The sequence below is a fragment of the Ipomoea nil genome, unplaced genomic scaffold (genome assembly GCF_001879475.1).
Source record: "Ipomoea nil cultivar Tokyo-kokei standard unplaced genomic scaffold, Asagao_1.1 scaffold2823, whole genome shotgun sequence".
Classification (NCBI taxonomy): Eukaryota; Viridiplantae; Streptophyta; class Magnoliopsida; order Solanales; family Convolvulaceae; genus Ipomoea; species Ipomoea nil.
The window spans coordinates 531,932-549,074 of record NW_017619251.1 but is presented as its reverse complement, the minus strand read 5'-3'; the positions used below and the strand labels follow the sequence as shown (position 1 = coordinate 549,074).

General features: G+C 40.6%; 2 protein-coding genes across 3 annotated transcripts in view; both read right to left on the bottom strand.

Moving 5' to 3' along the window:
- The window catches only part of LOC109158609 (protein SRG1-like), a 76,878-nt gene extending 75,776 nt beyond the window's left edge, over window positions 1-1,102 (bottom strand). For both annotated transcript variants that reach the window (XM_019306492.1, XM_019306491.1), the window contains exon 1: window positions 573-1,102. In XM_019306492.1, coding sequence (XP_019162037.1) covers window positions 573-1,063 — 491 coding nt within the window. In that variant the 5' untranslated portion in view covers window positions 1,064-1,102. The remainder of the gene's footprint in view (window positions 1-572) is intronic.
- Window positions 1,103-14,430: 13,328 nt separating this feature from the next.
- On the bottom strand, window positions 14,431-16,680 carry LOC109158589 (protein SRG1-like). The gene is made up of 4 exons (XM_019306475.1): window positions 16,382-16,680; window positions 15,607-15,857; window positions 15,209-15,533; window positions 14,431-14,679 (listed from the first exon to the last, which is right to left on the bottom strand). Exons 1-4 carry the CDS (start codon window positions 16,640-16,642, stop codon window positions 14,431-14,433), a joined length of 1,086 nt encoding a protein of 361 aa, XP_019162020.1. The 5' UTR covers window positions 16,643-16,680.
- Between the last annotated feature and the right edge of the window lie 463 nt (window positions 16,681-17,143).

The following is a 17,143-nucleotide window of genomic DNA, read 5'->3' as shown; positions in this document are numbered from 1 at the left end:
ATAATAGAAATGGTTACCAAACAAAGGAATAAGCCTATTACTGGGAATTCTATGTCATTCCCGGCCTATTCCGTGAACCAAACGGGCCATTAAAGTGGACAGAGCTCTTGTACGCACTATTATTTAATTTGGCCATATCTGTTGAGCCGTGAGCCGTGAGCCGCTGAGTTACCGTAATTTATATCCTCTTACATACTCTATTGGGACGGGACGTGAGGGGCTCTTGACGTTAGAAATTCAACATTTTTGCAGTATTTTAAAAATCCTGCCTAGATGTTGTCAAACCGTGGGACTTTCCCATTTAGGCGTAACTCCGCCAAGTAGACCGAGTTAACTCGGTTCACTCGACTTAATTATTATTTTTTAATTTTTTCTCTTGCAATACCTAGAACCATGTGTAATGTTTATATATATATATATATATATATATATATATATATATATATATATATTATACAATACATACACACGCACAATTTTTTTTTTAGACTTTCCGCCTACAGGCTCTGGAGCTCGACTAGCGCATTATGTATTTTGCAACTTTGCCTTTTTTTGGGAGAAGATTATATTACCTGAAGGCTTCTGGTAGCTTTGGAAAAAGGTTAGGCGATCTTATGTTGTTTGGCAAAGTTTTAAGGTAAAACACATCTGCCCAATCAAGCTTCTGCTCCTCGGACACAACGAAGAGCTGACCGAACCCATCTATGTCCCCTTCCGCTTGCCCGTATCTCTGCTTTTCTTCCAATGGAAGATTGAAGAAGTCTTGTATCTCGCGTTTTACTTCCTCCACTAGTGAACAATTTACTCCATGATTGATAAGGTGAAAGAAACCCCAATCTTTGCAGGCCAAGTGCAGCTTCTGTAACTCTTCTGAATTCTCAGACTGTAATTTCTGCATGTCGATCACCGGAACATTGACGGCGGCGATTGATTTCGCAGACGCCGGAGATTCAACGCCGTCGTGGATATACCGGCTCGGAACCACGTTCGGGTTGTCTATGACCAGCTGCTGGACGCTAGGTACTGGGAGAGAGAGACCAAGGCTCTGTGCATCAGCTTCCATGGCGATGTAAAGCTATTCTTTTTGGACATAATCCAAAAGTGTGAGCATCATATATATATATACAAGAATTAATATTTGATGACTATAAGTTGATGTGATATGATGCCTAATTTTAGTATTATATTTTTTTCAATTTTGTTCTCTTTCGTGTACTCGTCATTCAAGTTTTATATTTTATTCATGTTGACTAAAAATATTTACTGTTCAAAAATTATATCTATAGTTAATCAGCGTCTATTATGGGTATTGTGAACCTTGATTCAAATTATTTACATATAAATAAAATATTACTCCCTCCGTCTTATTTTATGTGTCTAGTTCGATTAACAAGGTTTGATTGAAGTAATTTTTAATTAAACTAGTAACTTACCCGTGCGATGCACGGGATGGATATTGTTCAAGATATTGAAGGTAAAGTGGATCTTTAAAATTTTAAAATTACAAAGTGGATCTTTAAAATAAAATGTAAAGGCAAAATAGTAAGAATCCGGAAATTAGTTTAATATACAATATACAAAAATAAGTGTCACAAAATTACAAATTATTGAAGATCTCGTGGTATACCACGTTGGTTGTTGATGTAGCATTTGTTCTTGAGTTGTTGGCAATCAATATTTTAAGACCATTTGGGTTGTTAACTCGAGATGCATCCATGTACAATTGACTATGTACAAAAATTAGTTTTTTAAGCAACAAACCTACATGTGAGAATGTTTGACCTTGACTTTTGTTAATAGTCATTGCATATGATAACATCAACGAGAATTGTCTTCGTTGAAACTTGAATGACAACCTTGTATCGGACGGTGACATTGACAATCTGGGTATCAAGACATTTGTTCCTTTGTTAGCACCATCCATTAACTCAGCTTCAATCACACAGTTTGCTAACTTGGTGATCACCAACCGCGTGCCATCACACAAACCAACTAAGTAATCAATATTCCTTAATATATAACATGACTGGTGAGCCAATTTTTAGAGTTAATGCATGGTTTGGAAGACCTGAAGCTCTAATGCCGTTCAAAAATTCAAGTATGTGAACATCACCAAGTATCCCAGCGCCTGCATCAGCTTTGCATACTGTGTCGCAACTAAAATATGTTCTGCTTTCAGCCGTATGCAACTCGCTCATATAGTTATTCACTGAGTTCACTACCTCGAGAGTAGGTGCTAGAATTGCACGCCCTTGAAGATAACTTGCATTAGAATTACCATTAGCAAACATAGGAAATGTACTCCTAACAATGGTTTCAATATGGTCACCATTGGACGGTAGTAACATAGTACTGGGTATTTCTACTTCTGCATAACCATCATTAGGTCCACCAATTTTGCCATCGCCAATTGAAGCTATCCAATTTGCAAACTATTATGAAGATTGTTGTTCTACAGAGTCTTTTACAGCATTCAAGCTGTGACACCCTGTAAATCCAAATTCTATTTAAGGATTAATTAGATAATTAATCCTAGCTTAATTGGTAATTTATTCCTAAAATCCTGAAAATTCAATAGTCGGAGGACTAGAAATTGACTAGTCAACCCAAGTCAAAGAGTTGTACTCTATGCTTTATGAATTGTTCCCTTGTCCCCTTACTCTTCCCACTTTAGTAAGGGCAAAGAAGTCTTTTCACCATATGTTTGTGCACCAAGCTAACCTAAAGTCATCCTTCATTTCATTTCCCTAACACCCTAAACACAAAAGCTCCACATTCTCTCTAGAAAATTGTTAGCTTCTTCTTCAAGCCAAGTTTTGGGCAATCCTAGATTCTTCAAGTTGGTTTCCAAGATTCAAACTTTCTTAACCTTGAGCATAAGGGAGGGTAAGATCCTTGATCCCTTAGTGTTTTTAGTATCTTTTTAGGAGAGCTTTAGGAGAAGCTTTTAAGGGTGTGAAAAGTGAAGGTTTAGGCTACAAGAGGTAACCCATGCTTTACAAAATCTATTTTCTTACCTATATGATGAATTCTTGACTTCTACTTGTGATTTTGCTATGAAATGTGAGTTTTGATGCATTGTCTTGTGAGAATCCATATCTAGAGCTTGTTGTTAGGATTCTTGTATGCCATTGCTTGGCTACTTCTTGGGTTCAAGTCATATTGTTGTATTTGGTGAGATTTTGGGTGTTTTGGACTTGAATTTGGACTTGGTGTTGAAAATCCCCGGAGGGATTATTTTTTGTACAAGGTTGTACCCGCGGGCGGAACGATGAGCAGTGGCTTACCCGCCGCCCCACCCGCGGGGTTCAGGCCTCTCGGGTGTTGCTACCCGCGGGCGGAACCACGGGTAGAGGTCCACCCGTGGCCCCACCCGCGGGGTACAATGTTGTTGATTGTTGGGGATTTGTTCATCGTGATTCTTTTGACTCGGTAATTGATGTTTTGACTTCCGATGTTGTTTTGTTGGGCTATTTGAGAATCTTCATGAAGTTTCGTATGTCTAGAACGGTATGTTAGGAATCTATGTAGGATTTGGTGTCTTGAATCGTGCTAAGTGTTCAACTTTGTGATTCGTTGAACCATGATGAGTCTTGTATGTTCTTTGGAGCTATGTTTGGTTTACCCGTTTGATAAGCATGCTAGTTTGATGTTGAAATGCTAGTGTGTGCAGTTTGTTCTTCCCTTTAGAGAATGACAACTTGTGTTGATCATCGTTTGGAGTCGGATTGTAATCCTTCCTTGTTGAGTATGGTTTCATATCATTATTGTGATCCACTGATTGATTCCTGTGATGAAAGTGTGTGTATTGGTTGTACCTTGATTGCACGGTTAATGGTATGGGACATTAATCACCAAGGTACAGATGTGGTCCTCGTGGTGGCCTTGAAATGATATTGGAGTTGTAATCTAGGCTTCAGGCTCATAATCTGGGCTTCAGGCTCATGCGTTGCCGGTTGTGTGATTGAAATGAACGGTACCCTCGTGTATTGCGAGATCGGTAGAAATGTTGGCAGTTGTTGGAGGGGGAACGACGGTTCCCGGAGGCATAAGGTTGGACTCAGAAGTACAGGGGTTCTCGGAGGTAATGGTTGGAACTGTAATAAGGCCGGGGGTAGCCATAAGGTTGGAACTGGGCATAAGGTTGGAACATGTGACATTTAGTGTCACGGTGGCATGTAGTGCCAATGTGTGAATGTCTATCCTTTTCTGATGAGCATGTCGAGTGGTATTCTACTTTGTGATCAGCAGAATACACCTCGAGTTGTACTTGTTTATTGTTGTTGTCTTTGCCTTGATGTTCTCCTACTTAGTGATCAGTAGATTACATCTTGAGCTGTGTTGAGTGGTACTATTGTTGTTCTTGTGTTGATGTTGTCTTGGGATGTTGATTTCCCTTGTTCTTGGAGAGTGAATTAGAGTCTTTGCAGTTGACTACTCTCTATGACTTTTGAACTGATATATACTGTATTCCTTCGAAAATGGTTTTGTATCATACTATCTATATATTCTACTTAACGCGTATTGATGGGTTACCAGCAATATTCGCTGACCTGGCGTCGTCCCCTTTCTTTATATGCTTTACAGGTCCTGAGTAGATATGGCCAGTGCGCTAGCTGTTGGTTGTAGTGTAGCTGCCTTGAACATCGTAGATAATGTTTTGGGCCTGCCATGGTTATGTTAAACAAGATAGATTGTTGGTTTTAGACTTGCCTGTGCATCCATGTTGAGGTGGATGTGGCTTAGCACTTCCTGGTTTTCCCCGTTTTAAACTAAGACTTCCGCTATTGCTTACGATTTATGATACCTGTTAGTTGCTTTGCCTTACGTATTTAAGTTTTAAAAATGTCATGAAAATTGGGGGTGTTACAGTTGGTATCAGAGCCTAGGTTTGAGCCTAGGATGTTAGAGTTTGGACTTTTAAGAAGTTAAGTGTGGTTTGAGACCCTAAGGTGACCTTAAGTATCTAAGTGCTTAGGACTTAGGACTCTTAGGACGCGTGGTGAGCTGTGTGTTGTTTATAGTTTGTTCTGCTTGCTTGTTGTTTGCGTTTAGTTTTGTGTTCCTTTAGTTAGCGCCAGGTAAGGGTGCGATGTTGTTTGTGCCTATCGTAACCGTGTTGTTATTGTTGAAGCTTTGTCATGGCACCACCTCGTCAACGCGCTCGTACGCTGGAGACACCAACCAATGAGCAGCTAGCCTAGAACCTGCAACAGCTCACGCAGACCATGCAAACCCTAAGTGAAGCTCTGCTGCACAACAATCATCCTGCTCCGCCGCCACAGCCTGCCGGACATAGAGATGTGGGACGTCTAGTCTCGGGCCATAGACCTCCGACGTTCGCCGGTGAGGAAGACCCTGTCGTGCTCGAGGAGTGGATTCAGACCTTCGACAAGATCTTCTTCGTCGTTGGGTGCCCCGAAGAGCACCGAGTGGAGTTAGCATCCTTCTACTTCAGTAATGAAGCTGATTTGTGGTGGGTGCACGAGGGACCCGCATGCCTTGAGGAGCCCGACTTCGATTGGACAGTTTTAAAGGACCGGATGCGAGAGCGGTTCTACCCGGCACATGTCTGAGCTGCTATGTACGAGGAGTTTCTACACCTCCAGCAGGGTTCATCGACGGTGGTGGAGTACCACAAGAGGTTTTTGGAGCTCGCTCGTTTCGCTAGGATGCTTGTCCCCACTGAGCTCGCGAAGGTGGAAAAGTTCGTGGCTGGACTCAACTACGAGGCTCGTAAGGCGTTGACCGTGAGCAAGCCGAGGACCTTGAAGGAGGCTTACTTGAATGCTGCTGACTTATATCGGGTACAACAGTTGCAGTGGGGATCGTTTGAGTTTGCTAGGAAGAGGAATGAAGGCGGTGGATCTCACAACTTCAAGAAGCCGAGGCAGGATTTCCGAGCCAAGACCGCACCTTCCCCACCTCAAGGATCAACTCGAGTGGAGTCCGGAGATCGAGCAAAGACGTTCGCATGTCGAAAGTGTGAAAATGAGCATGTGGGAAAAGATTGCCAAGGACAAGCTCTTCAATGCTACAAATGCGGGGAGAGAGGATATAAGGCTGCTGTATGTCCTCTACAAGCTAACCAAAGGGCGTTGCCACATTGTTCGGGACCCGGGGGAGCATCGGGAGGGAGTTCAAGTCGCGGAGCAGCTGGAGCTAGACCTTCGGGTCGGGTGTTTGTGATGGGACGATCCCAGGCTGAGACGGAGGGGTTGGTTGAGGATGAGATGGCAGGTAACCTTTTTCTAAGCCTATCCTTATTTTGAGAGTGTCTTTTCTTTGTTGCCTTGCTTGTTTGGTATGTGATTCTTTTTGGCTTTTTAAGTGAGATTATTTCGTAAAGCTAATTGCCTATCTCTAAGTGCGTCGTGCTTATGCTAATTCCGTAGCCTTGCTTATGTGCTCTTTTAACTCGACCATTTTCTTATGGGTCATCTAAGTTTAATTGAGTACCCTCGATTTTATATTAGGCAAAATCCAAAAAAAAAAAAATTCCTTTCTTTAGTAGCCTAAAAGGACCAAAGAAACTTTAATTTGTAGCCACTAAATTTCAAACCTGGGTGTGCAAATTACCAATCTAACTCTTGAACCACTTGAACTAGTTATGTTTCTTGAGCTATATCCCATTTAAATTCCATTCAAACTATAATTTCTCACTTTACCCAAAAATCCCCAAATTAAAACCTTCTTCTTCCCAATTTCCCCAAAATTTTCCCCAAACCCTTCATCTTTTCCCTCCCACCCGGGAACCACCGAATCCCACCCCTACCCGTAGAACAGCCCCCTGCCCGCCGCCACCCCCCTGCCAACGCCGACCAGCCGCCGACTGAAGCTGACCGCCGCCGCCGTCGTGTCTGCTGCGGTGTCACCGAGAAACAGCGAGAAAGAGAGAGAAAGAGAGAGAGAGAGAGAGAGAGAGAAAGAAAGAGAAAAGGAGAGAAGAAGAAAATAAGGAGAAGGAAGCTTTGCGTTTCCCTTTGAGTTTTTGGGTCATCTCAGAATCATGCCCAGGAGGTCTAACTTGACGAGAAGAGTGGAATGGGTGGATTCCCACTACCTCGTGTTTGAAGGTAAAACCTTTGATCCTGATTCTTTTTCAAGTTTCTTGTTAGAGATGTTGAGATATCAAGGTCTGTTGGATGGGTTTCTCGCCATTAGGGCCGAGACTTACCCGAGTTTGGTGAAGGAAATCTACCGTCACATGGTTGTGACTAAGGATGGTGGAAAGTTAGAGGTTACCTCTAGGGTGAGAGGTGTGAAGGTTGTGTTGTCCGAGAAGAGGCTAGCTCAGCTCTTGAGCCTGACCACTACGGGAGTTTCGCAGTATAGTGGTAACTTCTGGATTGGGACGGATACCATGGCTTATCGAGATTACTTGAGTTATCTGTTGGGTCGGACTAGTGGTTTTACTCAAGCCACGAGACCAGAAAGGAAATGGTTGACTGCTGAATAGAGAATCTTGGTTATGCTTGTATCGGATTGTTTGTTGCCCAATAACAATAACAGCCGTCTGTTAGGAAAGTTAGAGTGCACCTTTGCCTTTTGCTTAAAGAATATGGTGAAGTTTAACCTACCTGCCTTAATGTTGCATCATATGGTCTTTTTCCGAGATCATAACCGAAAGAGTGTACCGTATGGTATGGTTTTGAGTTGGATCTTCGTTAGAAAAGGAATAAGTGTTGACGGCTGTGTACCAAAGCCAGTGGGCCAAATGGTGTTGGACGCCACCAACCTGCGGAGTTGCAATCTGTTTCAGATGGATGACGGAGAGTACATCACGCTCGAGGAAGTCGCCAGGAAAACCCCCGATGAGCGAGACACGTTGGTTGCTGAGCTTGAGATTCCCGTTGGGAAGTTGAACCTCGCAGTTCGGAGCTTAGAAGGAGATGCGGGGAATGATGAAGAAGAAAACCAAGAGGAGGATGCGGATGTAGGAGAAGCTACTGAAGTCAAGGAGAGCGACTCGGAGAGCGAAAAAAACCTAAGAAGGAAGGAAGCCAGAACCAAGAGGGAACACGATGCCATGACCCACGAGGAGCGTGTGGTCACCCTTCTTCAACAACAGAACAGAATGATAGAGGAAGGCTTCGCCTACATGAAGACGCAGTTTGTCGCGGTTAACCAGAGGTTGGATCAGCTAGAGGCCGGTTCTAGCCGAGGGAGAGCCGATGAAGAGTCCGACGAAGACACCGAGGAGTCGGAGAGCGAGTCGTTCTAGTGCGGAGTTGTGGTAATCTCGTCTCTCTTTCCTCGTTTGTTGTTATCGTTATGTTGTTGCTGCTTGCTAGTTATTTTGTTCTTTCCGCTTGCTAGTTGTTTTGTTGTTGCCTTGTGTGATCTTTCTTGTTTTGTTGGTTGTGTTGGAGTAGTTAGTTTTGTGGGTTGTTTTTACTAGAATCGAGTTTTTTAGAACTGTAGTGTTGTTCAGAAGGCTTTGGTAGTTGAGTTTTGGTCTTAAGTGTTTGTTGTGCTCAAGGAATTTTGTTGGTAACTTCTTGCAATGCTATGACTTCTTGATAATTTTATACCTTTTGGAATTCTTGAAGTTTGGTCAAAAGATGTTCTTGCTCCTCTTTTCACATTGTTGTTTCATGTTGCCGTTTTGTTTGGATTCGTCGTACCCAAGCTTCGGGGACGAAGCTTCCTTTAAGGGGGAGATGATGTGACACCCCGTAAATCCAAATTCTATTTAAGGATTAATTAGATAATTAATCCTAGTTTAATTGGTAATTTATTCTTAAAATCCTGAAAATTCAATAGTCGGAGGACTAGAAATTGACTAGTCAACCCAAGTCAAAGAGTTATACTCTATGCTTTATGAATTGTTCCCTTGTCTCCTTACTCTTCCCACTTTAGTAAGGGAAAAGAAGTCTTTTCACCTTATGTTTGTGCCCCAAGCTAACCTAGAGTCATCCTTCATTTCATTTCCCTAACACCCTAAACACAAAAGCTCCACCTTCTCTCTAGAAAATTCTTAGCTTCTTTTTCAAGCCAAGTTTTGGGCAATCCTAGATTCTTCAAGTTGGTCTCCAAGATTCAAACTTTCTTAACCTTGAGCATAAGGGAGGGTAAGATCCTTGGTCCCTTAGTGTTTTTAGTATCTTTTTAGGTGTCTTTTCTAGCTAAAAGATAGAATCTTTGTTTTCTTTTGGTTTGTTCTTGAAGTTGAAGTTGAAGGAGAGCTTTAGGAAAAGATTTTAAGGGTGTGAAAAGTGAAGTTTTAGGCTACAAGGGGTAACCCATGCTTTAAAAAATCTATTTTCTTACCTATATGATGAATTCTTGACTTCTACTTGTGATTTTGCTATGAAATGTGAGTTTTGATGCATTGTCTTGTGAGAATGCATATCTAGAGCTTGTTGTTAGGATTCTTGTATGCCATTGCTTGGCTATTTCTTGGGTTCAAGTCATATTGTTGTATTTGGTGAGATTTTTGGGTGTTTTGGACTTGAATTTGGACTTGGTGTTAAAAATCCCATCAGGGATTATTTTTGGTACAGGGTTGTACCCGCGGGCGGAACGGCGGGCAGTGGACTACCCGCCGCCCCACCCGCGGGGTACAGGCCTCTCAGGTGTTGCTACCCGCGGGCGGAACCACGGGTGGAGGTCCACCCGTGGCCCCACCCGTGGGGTACAATGTTGTTGATTGTTGGGAATTTGTTCCCCGTGATTCTTTTGACTCGGTAATTGATGTTTTGACTTCACGATGTTGTTTTGTTGGGCTATTTGAGAGTCTTCTTGATGCTTCGTATGTCTAGAACGATATGTTAGGAATCCATGTAGGATTTGATGTCTTGAATCGTGCTAAGTGTTCAACTTTGTGATTCGTTGAACTATGATGAGTCTTGTATGTTCTTCGGAACTATGTTTGGTTTACCGGTTTGATAAGCATGCTAGTTTGATGTTGAAATGCTAGTGTGTGCGGTTTGTTCTTCCCTTTTGAGAATGACAACTTGTGTTGATCATCGTTTGGAGTCGGATTGTAATCCTTCCTTGTTGAGTATGGTTTCATATCTTTGTTGTGATCCATTGATTGATTCTTGTGATGAAAGTGTGTGTATTAGTTGTACCTTGATTGCACGGTTAATGGTATGGGACATTAATCACCAAGGTACAGATGTGGTCCTCGTGGTGGCCTTGAAATGATATTGGAGTTGTAATCTGGGCTTCAGGCTCATAATCTGGGCTTCAGGCTCATGTGTTGCCGGTTGTGTGATTGAAATGAACCATACCCTCGTGTATTGCGAGATCGGTGGAAATGTTGGCGGTTGTTGGAGGGGGAGCGACGGTTCCCGGAGGCATAAGGTTGGACTCAGAAGTACAGGGGTTCTCAGAGGTAATGGTTGGAACTGTAATAAGGCCGGGGGTAGCCATAAGGTTGGAACATGACATAAGGTTGGAACATGTGACAAGTAGTGTCACGGTGGCATGTAGTGCCAATGTGTGAATGTCTATCCTTTTCTGATGAGCATGTCGAGTGGTATTCTACTTTGTGATCAGTAGAATACACCTCGAGTTGTACTTGTTTATTGTTGTTGTCTTTGCCTTGATGTTCTCCTACTTTGTGATCAGTAGATTACATCTTGAGCTGTGTTGAGTGGTACTGTTGTTGTTCTTGTGTTGATGTTGTCTTGGGATGTTGATTTCCCTTTGTTCTTTGAGAGTAATTAGAGTCTTTGCAGTTGACTACTCTCTATGACTTTTGAACTGATATATACTGTACTCCGTTTCGAAAATGGTTTTGTATCATACTATCTATATATTATACTTAACGCGTATTGATGGGTTACCAGCAATATTCGCTGACCGGGCGTCGTCCCCTTTCTTTATGTGCTTTACAGGTCCTGAGTAGATATGGCGAGTGCGCTAGTTGTTGGTAGTAGTGTAGCTCCCTTGAACATCGTAGATAGTGTTTTGGGCTTGTGTGCCATGGTTATGTTAAACAAGATAGATTGTTGGTTTTAGACTTGTCTGTGCATCCACGTTGAGGTGGATGTGGCATAGCACTTCCTAGTTTTTCCCGTTTTAAACTAAGACTTCCGCTGTTGCTTACGTTTTATGATACCTGTTAGTTGCTTTGCCTTACGTATTTAAGTTTTAAAAATGTCATGAAAATCAGGGGTGTTACACAAGCGAAGGTTATTTGTGAGCTTCATTACCTTGAAACTGTTCCACACATAGAAAGAATTGATAGCTGTAGACACTATATCTTGTCTAGTACCTTTGGGGACTACGGGTAGATTTTGACGGAAGTCCCCACCTAGATCTACTGTTTTACCTCCAAAAGTCTTGTTGGAACTGTTAGGATCTACAAACCGCAACAAATCTCTCATGGTCCGATCTAGAGCTTCAAAGCAATAATACTTGTGTATCATCGGGGCTTCATCCCAAATTATTAAACTTGTTTGTATCAATAAATCAGCTAACCGGCTCCCTTGTTTAATGTTACATGTTGAGTCTTCATTTATTGCTATTGGTATTGAGAACCTTGAGTGTGCAGTTCGTCCACCAGGCAACAACAACGAAGCTATATCAGTTGATGCGACATTTAAAACAATTTGGCATTTAGAGCGTAGTGTAGATGACAACGCTCACCACATGAATGTTTTTCCGGTGCCACCATACCCACATACAAAAAAAATCCACCCAGCTTGCTTGAAATATCTTGTAAAACAGTGTCATAAATCGATATCTGCTCATCCGTCAATTTATCACACAACTCTTGAGCTTCTTGTTGCAAAAACTCACGATCATAAGATAACTCTTCAAACATCAATCGATTCTGAACCAATCTAGAGTTAACCACATCTGGAATGGGCATCGGGTGGTAGTCCTTTAAAGATCTGTTTTGTTGTTCCAACAATTTCTCCAACTCAATTAGCCCAAAGTTTGCTTCTCTTCGTCAGTTAGACACAAATCTATTTTAATTTCATAAAAAAAAAGTCAAAGTTGAATCATTCCATTTGGATAAGAGTATATGTATAATAATTTAAACCTGGTTGTTGTAGTATTCTTCTTTGAGAATATTGAGCATCCTCACACAAATGTCGTCATATCTCATTCCAAACATATTCTCATCTAATCATGGAACTCGAAGTTAATAGCACTACAAACAACTTCCTCATTGAATGAGCAGTAGACCAAAAACTTGCTTCTACTATAGCATTAATGTACTCTTTATCATCATCCAACAGACCGTGAGCATAACATGCATCCCTAAATGTACTATACTCAACTCCATTATGTGTCCTAATATCTTTAAAACTTGAAGGACCACACACTTTGTTCAATAAGCACCATAAATAATACAGTTCACCTGATGCTGGTGGAACATAGAATATGCGACCAATGGAGAAACCCTTCTTTCTTGGATGCTATTCACGAATGTCCTTTTTCCAAACAAATTTTGTAGGCATCTCAATGTAACTTAACTCTCTGGCTTCTGGATATTTTTTATTTGCTACAAACCATGCATTGAACATAATTTGTGAAATAGTTTCCCTATTTAAAACACAATCAATGCTATCATCGTCTTGGAAAACAACAAATTGACAATCCGGTAGGTAAAAGCTTAGCCTCTTAACTGGTGGGGTTCTATATTGTACCTCGAAACTAAATAAGCGCCACATTGCTTCACAAGCTGAAATGTATCGGCAATCATAGTACATGTTTATTTCGTCCACAACTTCATTACCGATATCATCCACCGTGGTCTTATAAAACTCAGTTGTGACACGGTCATTACCTTTGTTGACGTACTTGAACAAATACTTGATTGACCGTGATTGGTTGCACCATTCAACGTTAATGTGAGCTTTGTACTTCAATAGCAAATATCAATTATGATGTACAATATACCTGTTATCCAGCTCTAATTGTTATTTATATGTTTATCTGTCTGTTATGCCTTGTATTGTGTTCTTAGGATGCATGTTAGCCTTTATGATTATTCTATATTGTTGAGTTTGTTAATGTGCCTTGAGTCTTGATCTTGGATTTAAACTAGAGTCTCATAAGTATATATGTATTCCAGTTTCAAAATGAGTTTCTTATATCTACCTATATTGTACTTAACGCGTTAGAGTGGGTTACCAGCATTATTCGCTGACGGTTGTTACATCGAATGTTTTTTAGGGACAGTTGAGTAGCTTCGGAGCACGCTAGTTGGATTCGTGGACATAGTTTTGGTAGTTCTAGCTTTGATGAGACGGCCTGCGTGCCTTGGTTTGTATTGGGGTATTAATTATGGTTTATGCTTTGTTAGTTAGTTTAGCCTGTGCATCTGAGCTCTCTAGCTCAGATGTGGAATAGCACCCCGACTACTATTCTTAGTTTATGCCCTGTTTGGGAATTAATAATAGATTTGCCTTTATTTTATAGGCTTTGAATATCTTAAAATTTTAGGGGTGTTACACCAACTATAGAAGTCGAGGAGGCAAGGGTAATCTGCCTAGGCGAAAAATTAAAACAAAAGAAGATAATTTGAAAAATAAAAATGAAACTCTTAGAAACATAGCCACAAACATTATTTTTTTTTAGTACGGTAGTACTAGTACTGACTCTGTTCATAACTACTTCTACTGAAGCACAAAGAGTCAATACTGCCCCCACTGTTAAAACAAAAGAAGATAATTTGAAAAATAAAAATGAAACTCTTAGAAACATAGCCACAAACATTATTTTTTTTTAGTACGGTAGTACTAGTACTGACTCTGTTCATAACTACTTCTACTGAAGCACAAAGAGTCAATACTGCCCCCACTGAAGATCGAACCCAAAACCTCCCATATAAGAGAACAACTTGGTGTCACTAGACCACAAGGTCTTTGGCCGTCACAAACATTATTAGATATGATCAAAAAATAAAAACACATCAAAACTTTATAAAAAAAATATTCTTAAAACAATGAGGATAGACCATTTGAACCTTGTGTTCATATTCATATACACCTAATCCTCATCCGTATTCCCTTCCTAGCTAGGAGATTACTCGCACATGATTACTATAAAAACAAGCATATAATCAAAGAGAAAATAGAATTCCATAACAATAACCAATGAATAAAAGTAGTAAAGCAACAAACCGCATTTGAACCTTGTGTTCATATTCATATACACCTAATCCTCATCCGAATTCCCTTCCTATCTAGGAGATTACTCGCACATGATTACTATAAAAACAAGCATATAATCAAAGACAAAATAGAATTCCATAACAATAACCAACGAATAAAAGTAGTAAAGCAACAACTAGCAAATCACAATGAAATTAAAGATACTCAAATTTGAAAGAAAAAAAAAAAAGATGGTAACCTACAAGTTGCGCATTTAAAATTGACATTGTGACCAATTTTGCTGATTCGTCATCAGACACATAGTGTCCACTATTAATAAAGATAAAAGTAACTACTATTATTATTCTTCTTAATTGTCAATTCTAAAGGCATGAGCATGTGATTTCCCGTCAAGTTTTCGCGCATAAAACAATCGATAATAATCTACCACGCTAACTCTCTTGAATTTTGCTGGGGTTTGAGGAGTGATAAGACTATTTGCTGGACCTAACTCACCATCCAACTTTGGGCTGTGAAATGTTGCAATAGATATCCTCTCTTTCTCTCGATTTACAACTCCACGATGCTCAATGCTGGGATAAATTCCATTTGTAAAGATCTGCAAGATTCACTTAATTAATCACTTTATAATTATTAAAAAAAACTGTACTAATTAGATAGTATATGTTTGAGAGTTTAATTATATGAAAAGTCTCGAGTTAAATTCACATCCCCTACCATTGTATCTAAAAGAAAAACAAAAGAGCCACACGGGCTTAACTCACTGATTTAGTAGTCAGTATTTGGGAGAAGAGACAAATGTTCGAACCTCGACAGTAGCTATGCCTAAAAGTGGGCAGAATGCCCAAAGTCGGAAGTATGAGAATTATGCCTAAAGTGGACAGAATGCCCAAAGTGGGTAGATCTCTTGTGCCCATCGGCATTGGGCCCTGTTTGCTGAGCCATTGAGCCATCATGATTTACATCCTCCCCAATGTTTTGTCGGACAGGGTGTGGGAGGCCCGAGCCATTGAGTCATCGTGATTTACATTCTCTCAAATGTTTTCTCGAGTCGAGGCGTGGGAGGCATTTGGGGTTTGGGATTCAACCTTTGGGAGAAATGAAAAACAAAAGATAAATTTAATTACCTCCACACAATCCCCAACATTGACAATGAAAGAATTAGGAATTGGCACAATGGGAATCCATTTTCCATCTTTTTTAATCTCAAGGCCTTGTGTTTCATTTGCTTGCAGAAGTATGGTTAGACCAACAGCATCAGAGTGAGGACTAAGGCCCATAACATGTTCTGCATGAGGACATGGTGGATAATAATTCATCCTAATAGACTGCTTCCCATCTTCAAAAAGCAAACTCATTTCTTCAGCTTGTATTCCCAAATTTTTTGCCAAAAGGCTCAGAATCTTCATGGCAAGCTTGTTCACTTCAAGGGAGTAGGCTTCCATAGTATCCCTGTAATGTACAAAATGTAACACAAACACAAGAAAATTTGTTTTATTTGTAAAAGCTTAGGTGATTTAATTACCTGAAGCTCTTTGACATATTAGAAAAAAGGCGAGATGATCTCATTTGGAGTGGCAGGGTTTGAATGTAAAACATATCTGCCCAGTCAAGTTTCTGTTCTTCGGATACAACGAAGGCTTGGCCGTATCCCTCTACTTCACCTTCCACCTGCCCATACTTGTTCTTCTTTACCTCCAATGGCAGATTGAAGAAGTCTAGGACCTCACGTTTGGCATTCTCCACCAGTGAAGAGTCCATTCCATGATTTGTCAGCTGCAATTCAGTTCAATCAATCCCTTTCAATTTTAGATTTTGCTATTTTGTTAACTAATTATAAAACTGTTGGGCAGAGACAGGTAAAGGCCAAAGTCTAGCAACTGATGGCTGGAGGATTGCTTGACGGAAGCCGATAAAGGGCTTAAAAGGCTAAGTACAGCACCCAGCGTCACTGCGTCAGTCTAGTACCTGACTGGGTATTGTTAAGGCTAGCACTTAATGGCTGGGGGATTATTGGATGGAGGTTGATAATTGGCTTAAAAGGCCAAATCTAGCACCCAACGTCTAAAAAATCTGATGGTGGTCTATAAGAAAATAAAATTATGCCTTCGCTACTAGCTATAACTTTTGAATGACAATAGTAGTGGTATTAGAGTCATGACACGGGTTTGAGTCCCAGCAATAATATTTATGCCTGGTTGGTATTGGGTGAGAGGAATAAGGAAGAATTGTTGGGCAGAGGCCCGTAAAGGCCAAGCCCAACACCTGTGGATTTAAAATGCACAAGGGGTTGTTATTACATGAAAGAAACCCCAATCTTTGCAGGCAAAGTGTAACTTGCAAAGTTCCGACTCTCCAGAATCCTCAAACAGTAATTTTTGCATGTCGATCACCGGGACATCGGCGCCGGAAAAAGGCTCGGCTAATGCCGGAGGTTCAATATCGTCGCGTATATAACGGCTTGGAAGCACGGCCAGGTTCTCCTCTGCGAGCTGCTTGACGCTAGGCACAGGGAGAGAGGCACCAAGGCTCTTCGCATCAGTTTCCACCATGGGCGCCATCAATGTAGATCTTCTTATTACTTTGCGGATATTACTGTACTGTCTCTGTTTCAATAAGGTGATCAGAAGTTGATGTTTTTGGCCAACTTATAAACTGTATGGATAAGGGATGGCAGCAGCAAATATAGAAAATACTCAATAGAGAATGTTGGATTCCATAACATGCTATTATGTCAGGTGTATAATGATTTCGATACCATATTTGGATATATATTAGTTGTAATATGATGTGTCTTTAATTGGATAAATAATTACTCCAATGCCAGAATTGGATATTAGCTGTCATAGCACCAGTAATTGAATAATAATCACTCCAATACCATAATTGCATACCATAAAATTATAGGTACCAAAACTTTTTATCAAAAGTATTCGCCATATGAAGTGATAATAACACTCCGAGTATTCGCTATTTGAGTTAATAACATCTAGGTCCTCCGAGTATATAGTAGTTTTGTCAGATTTAGTCTTAAAATTTTAAAATGACACCCTATGGTTCTT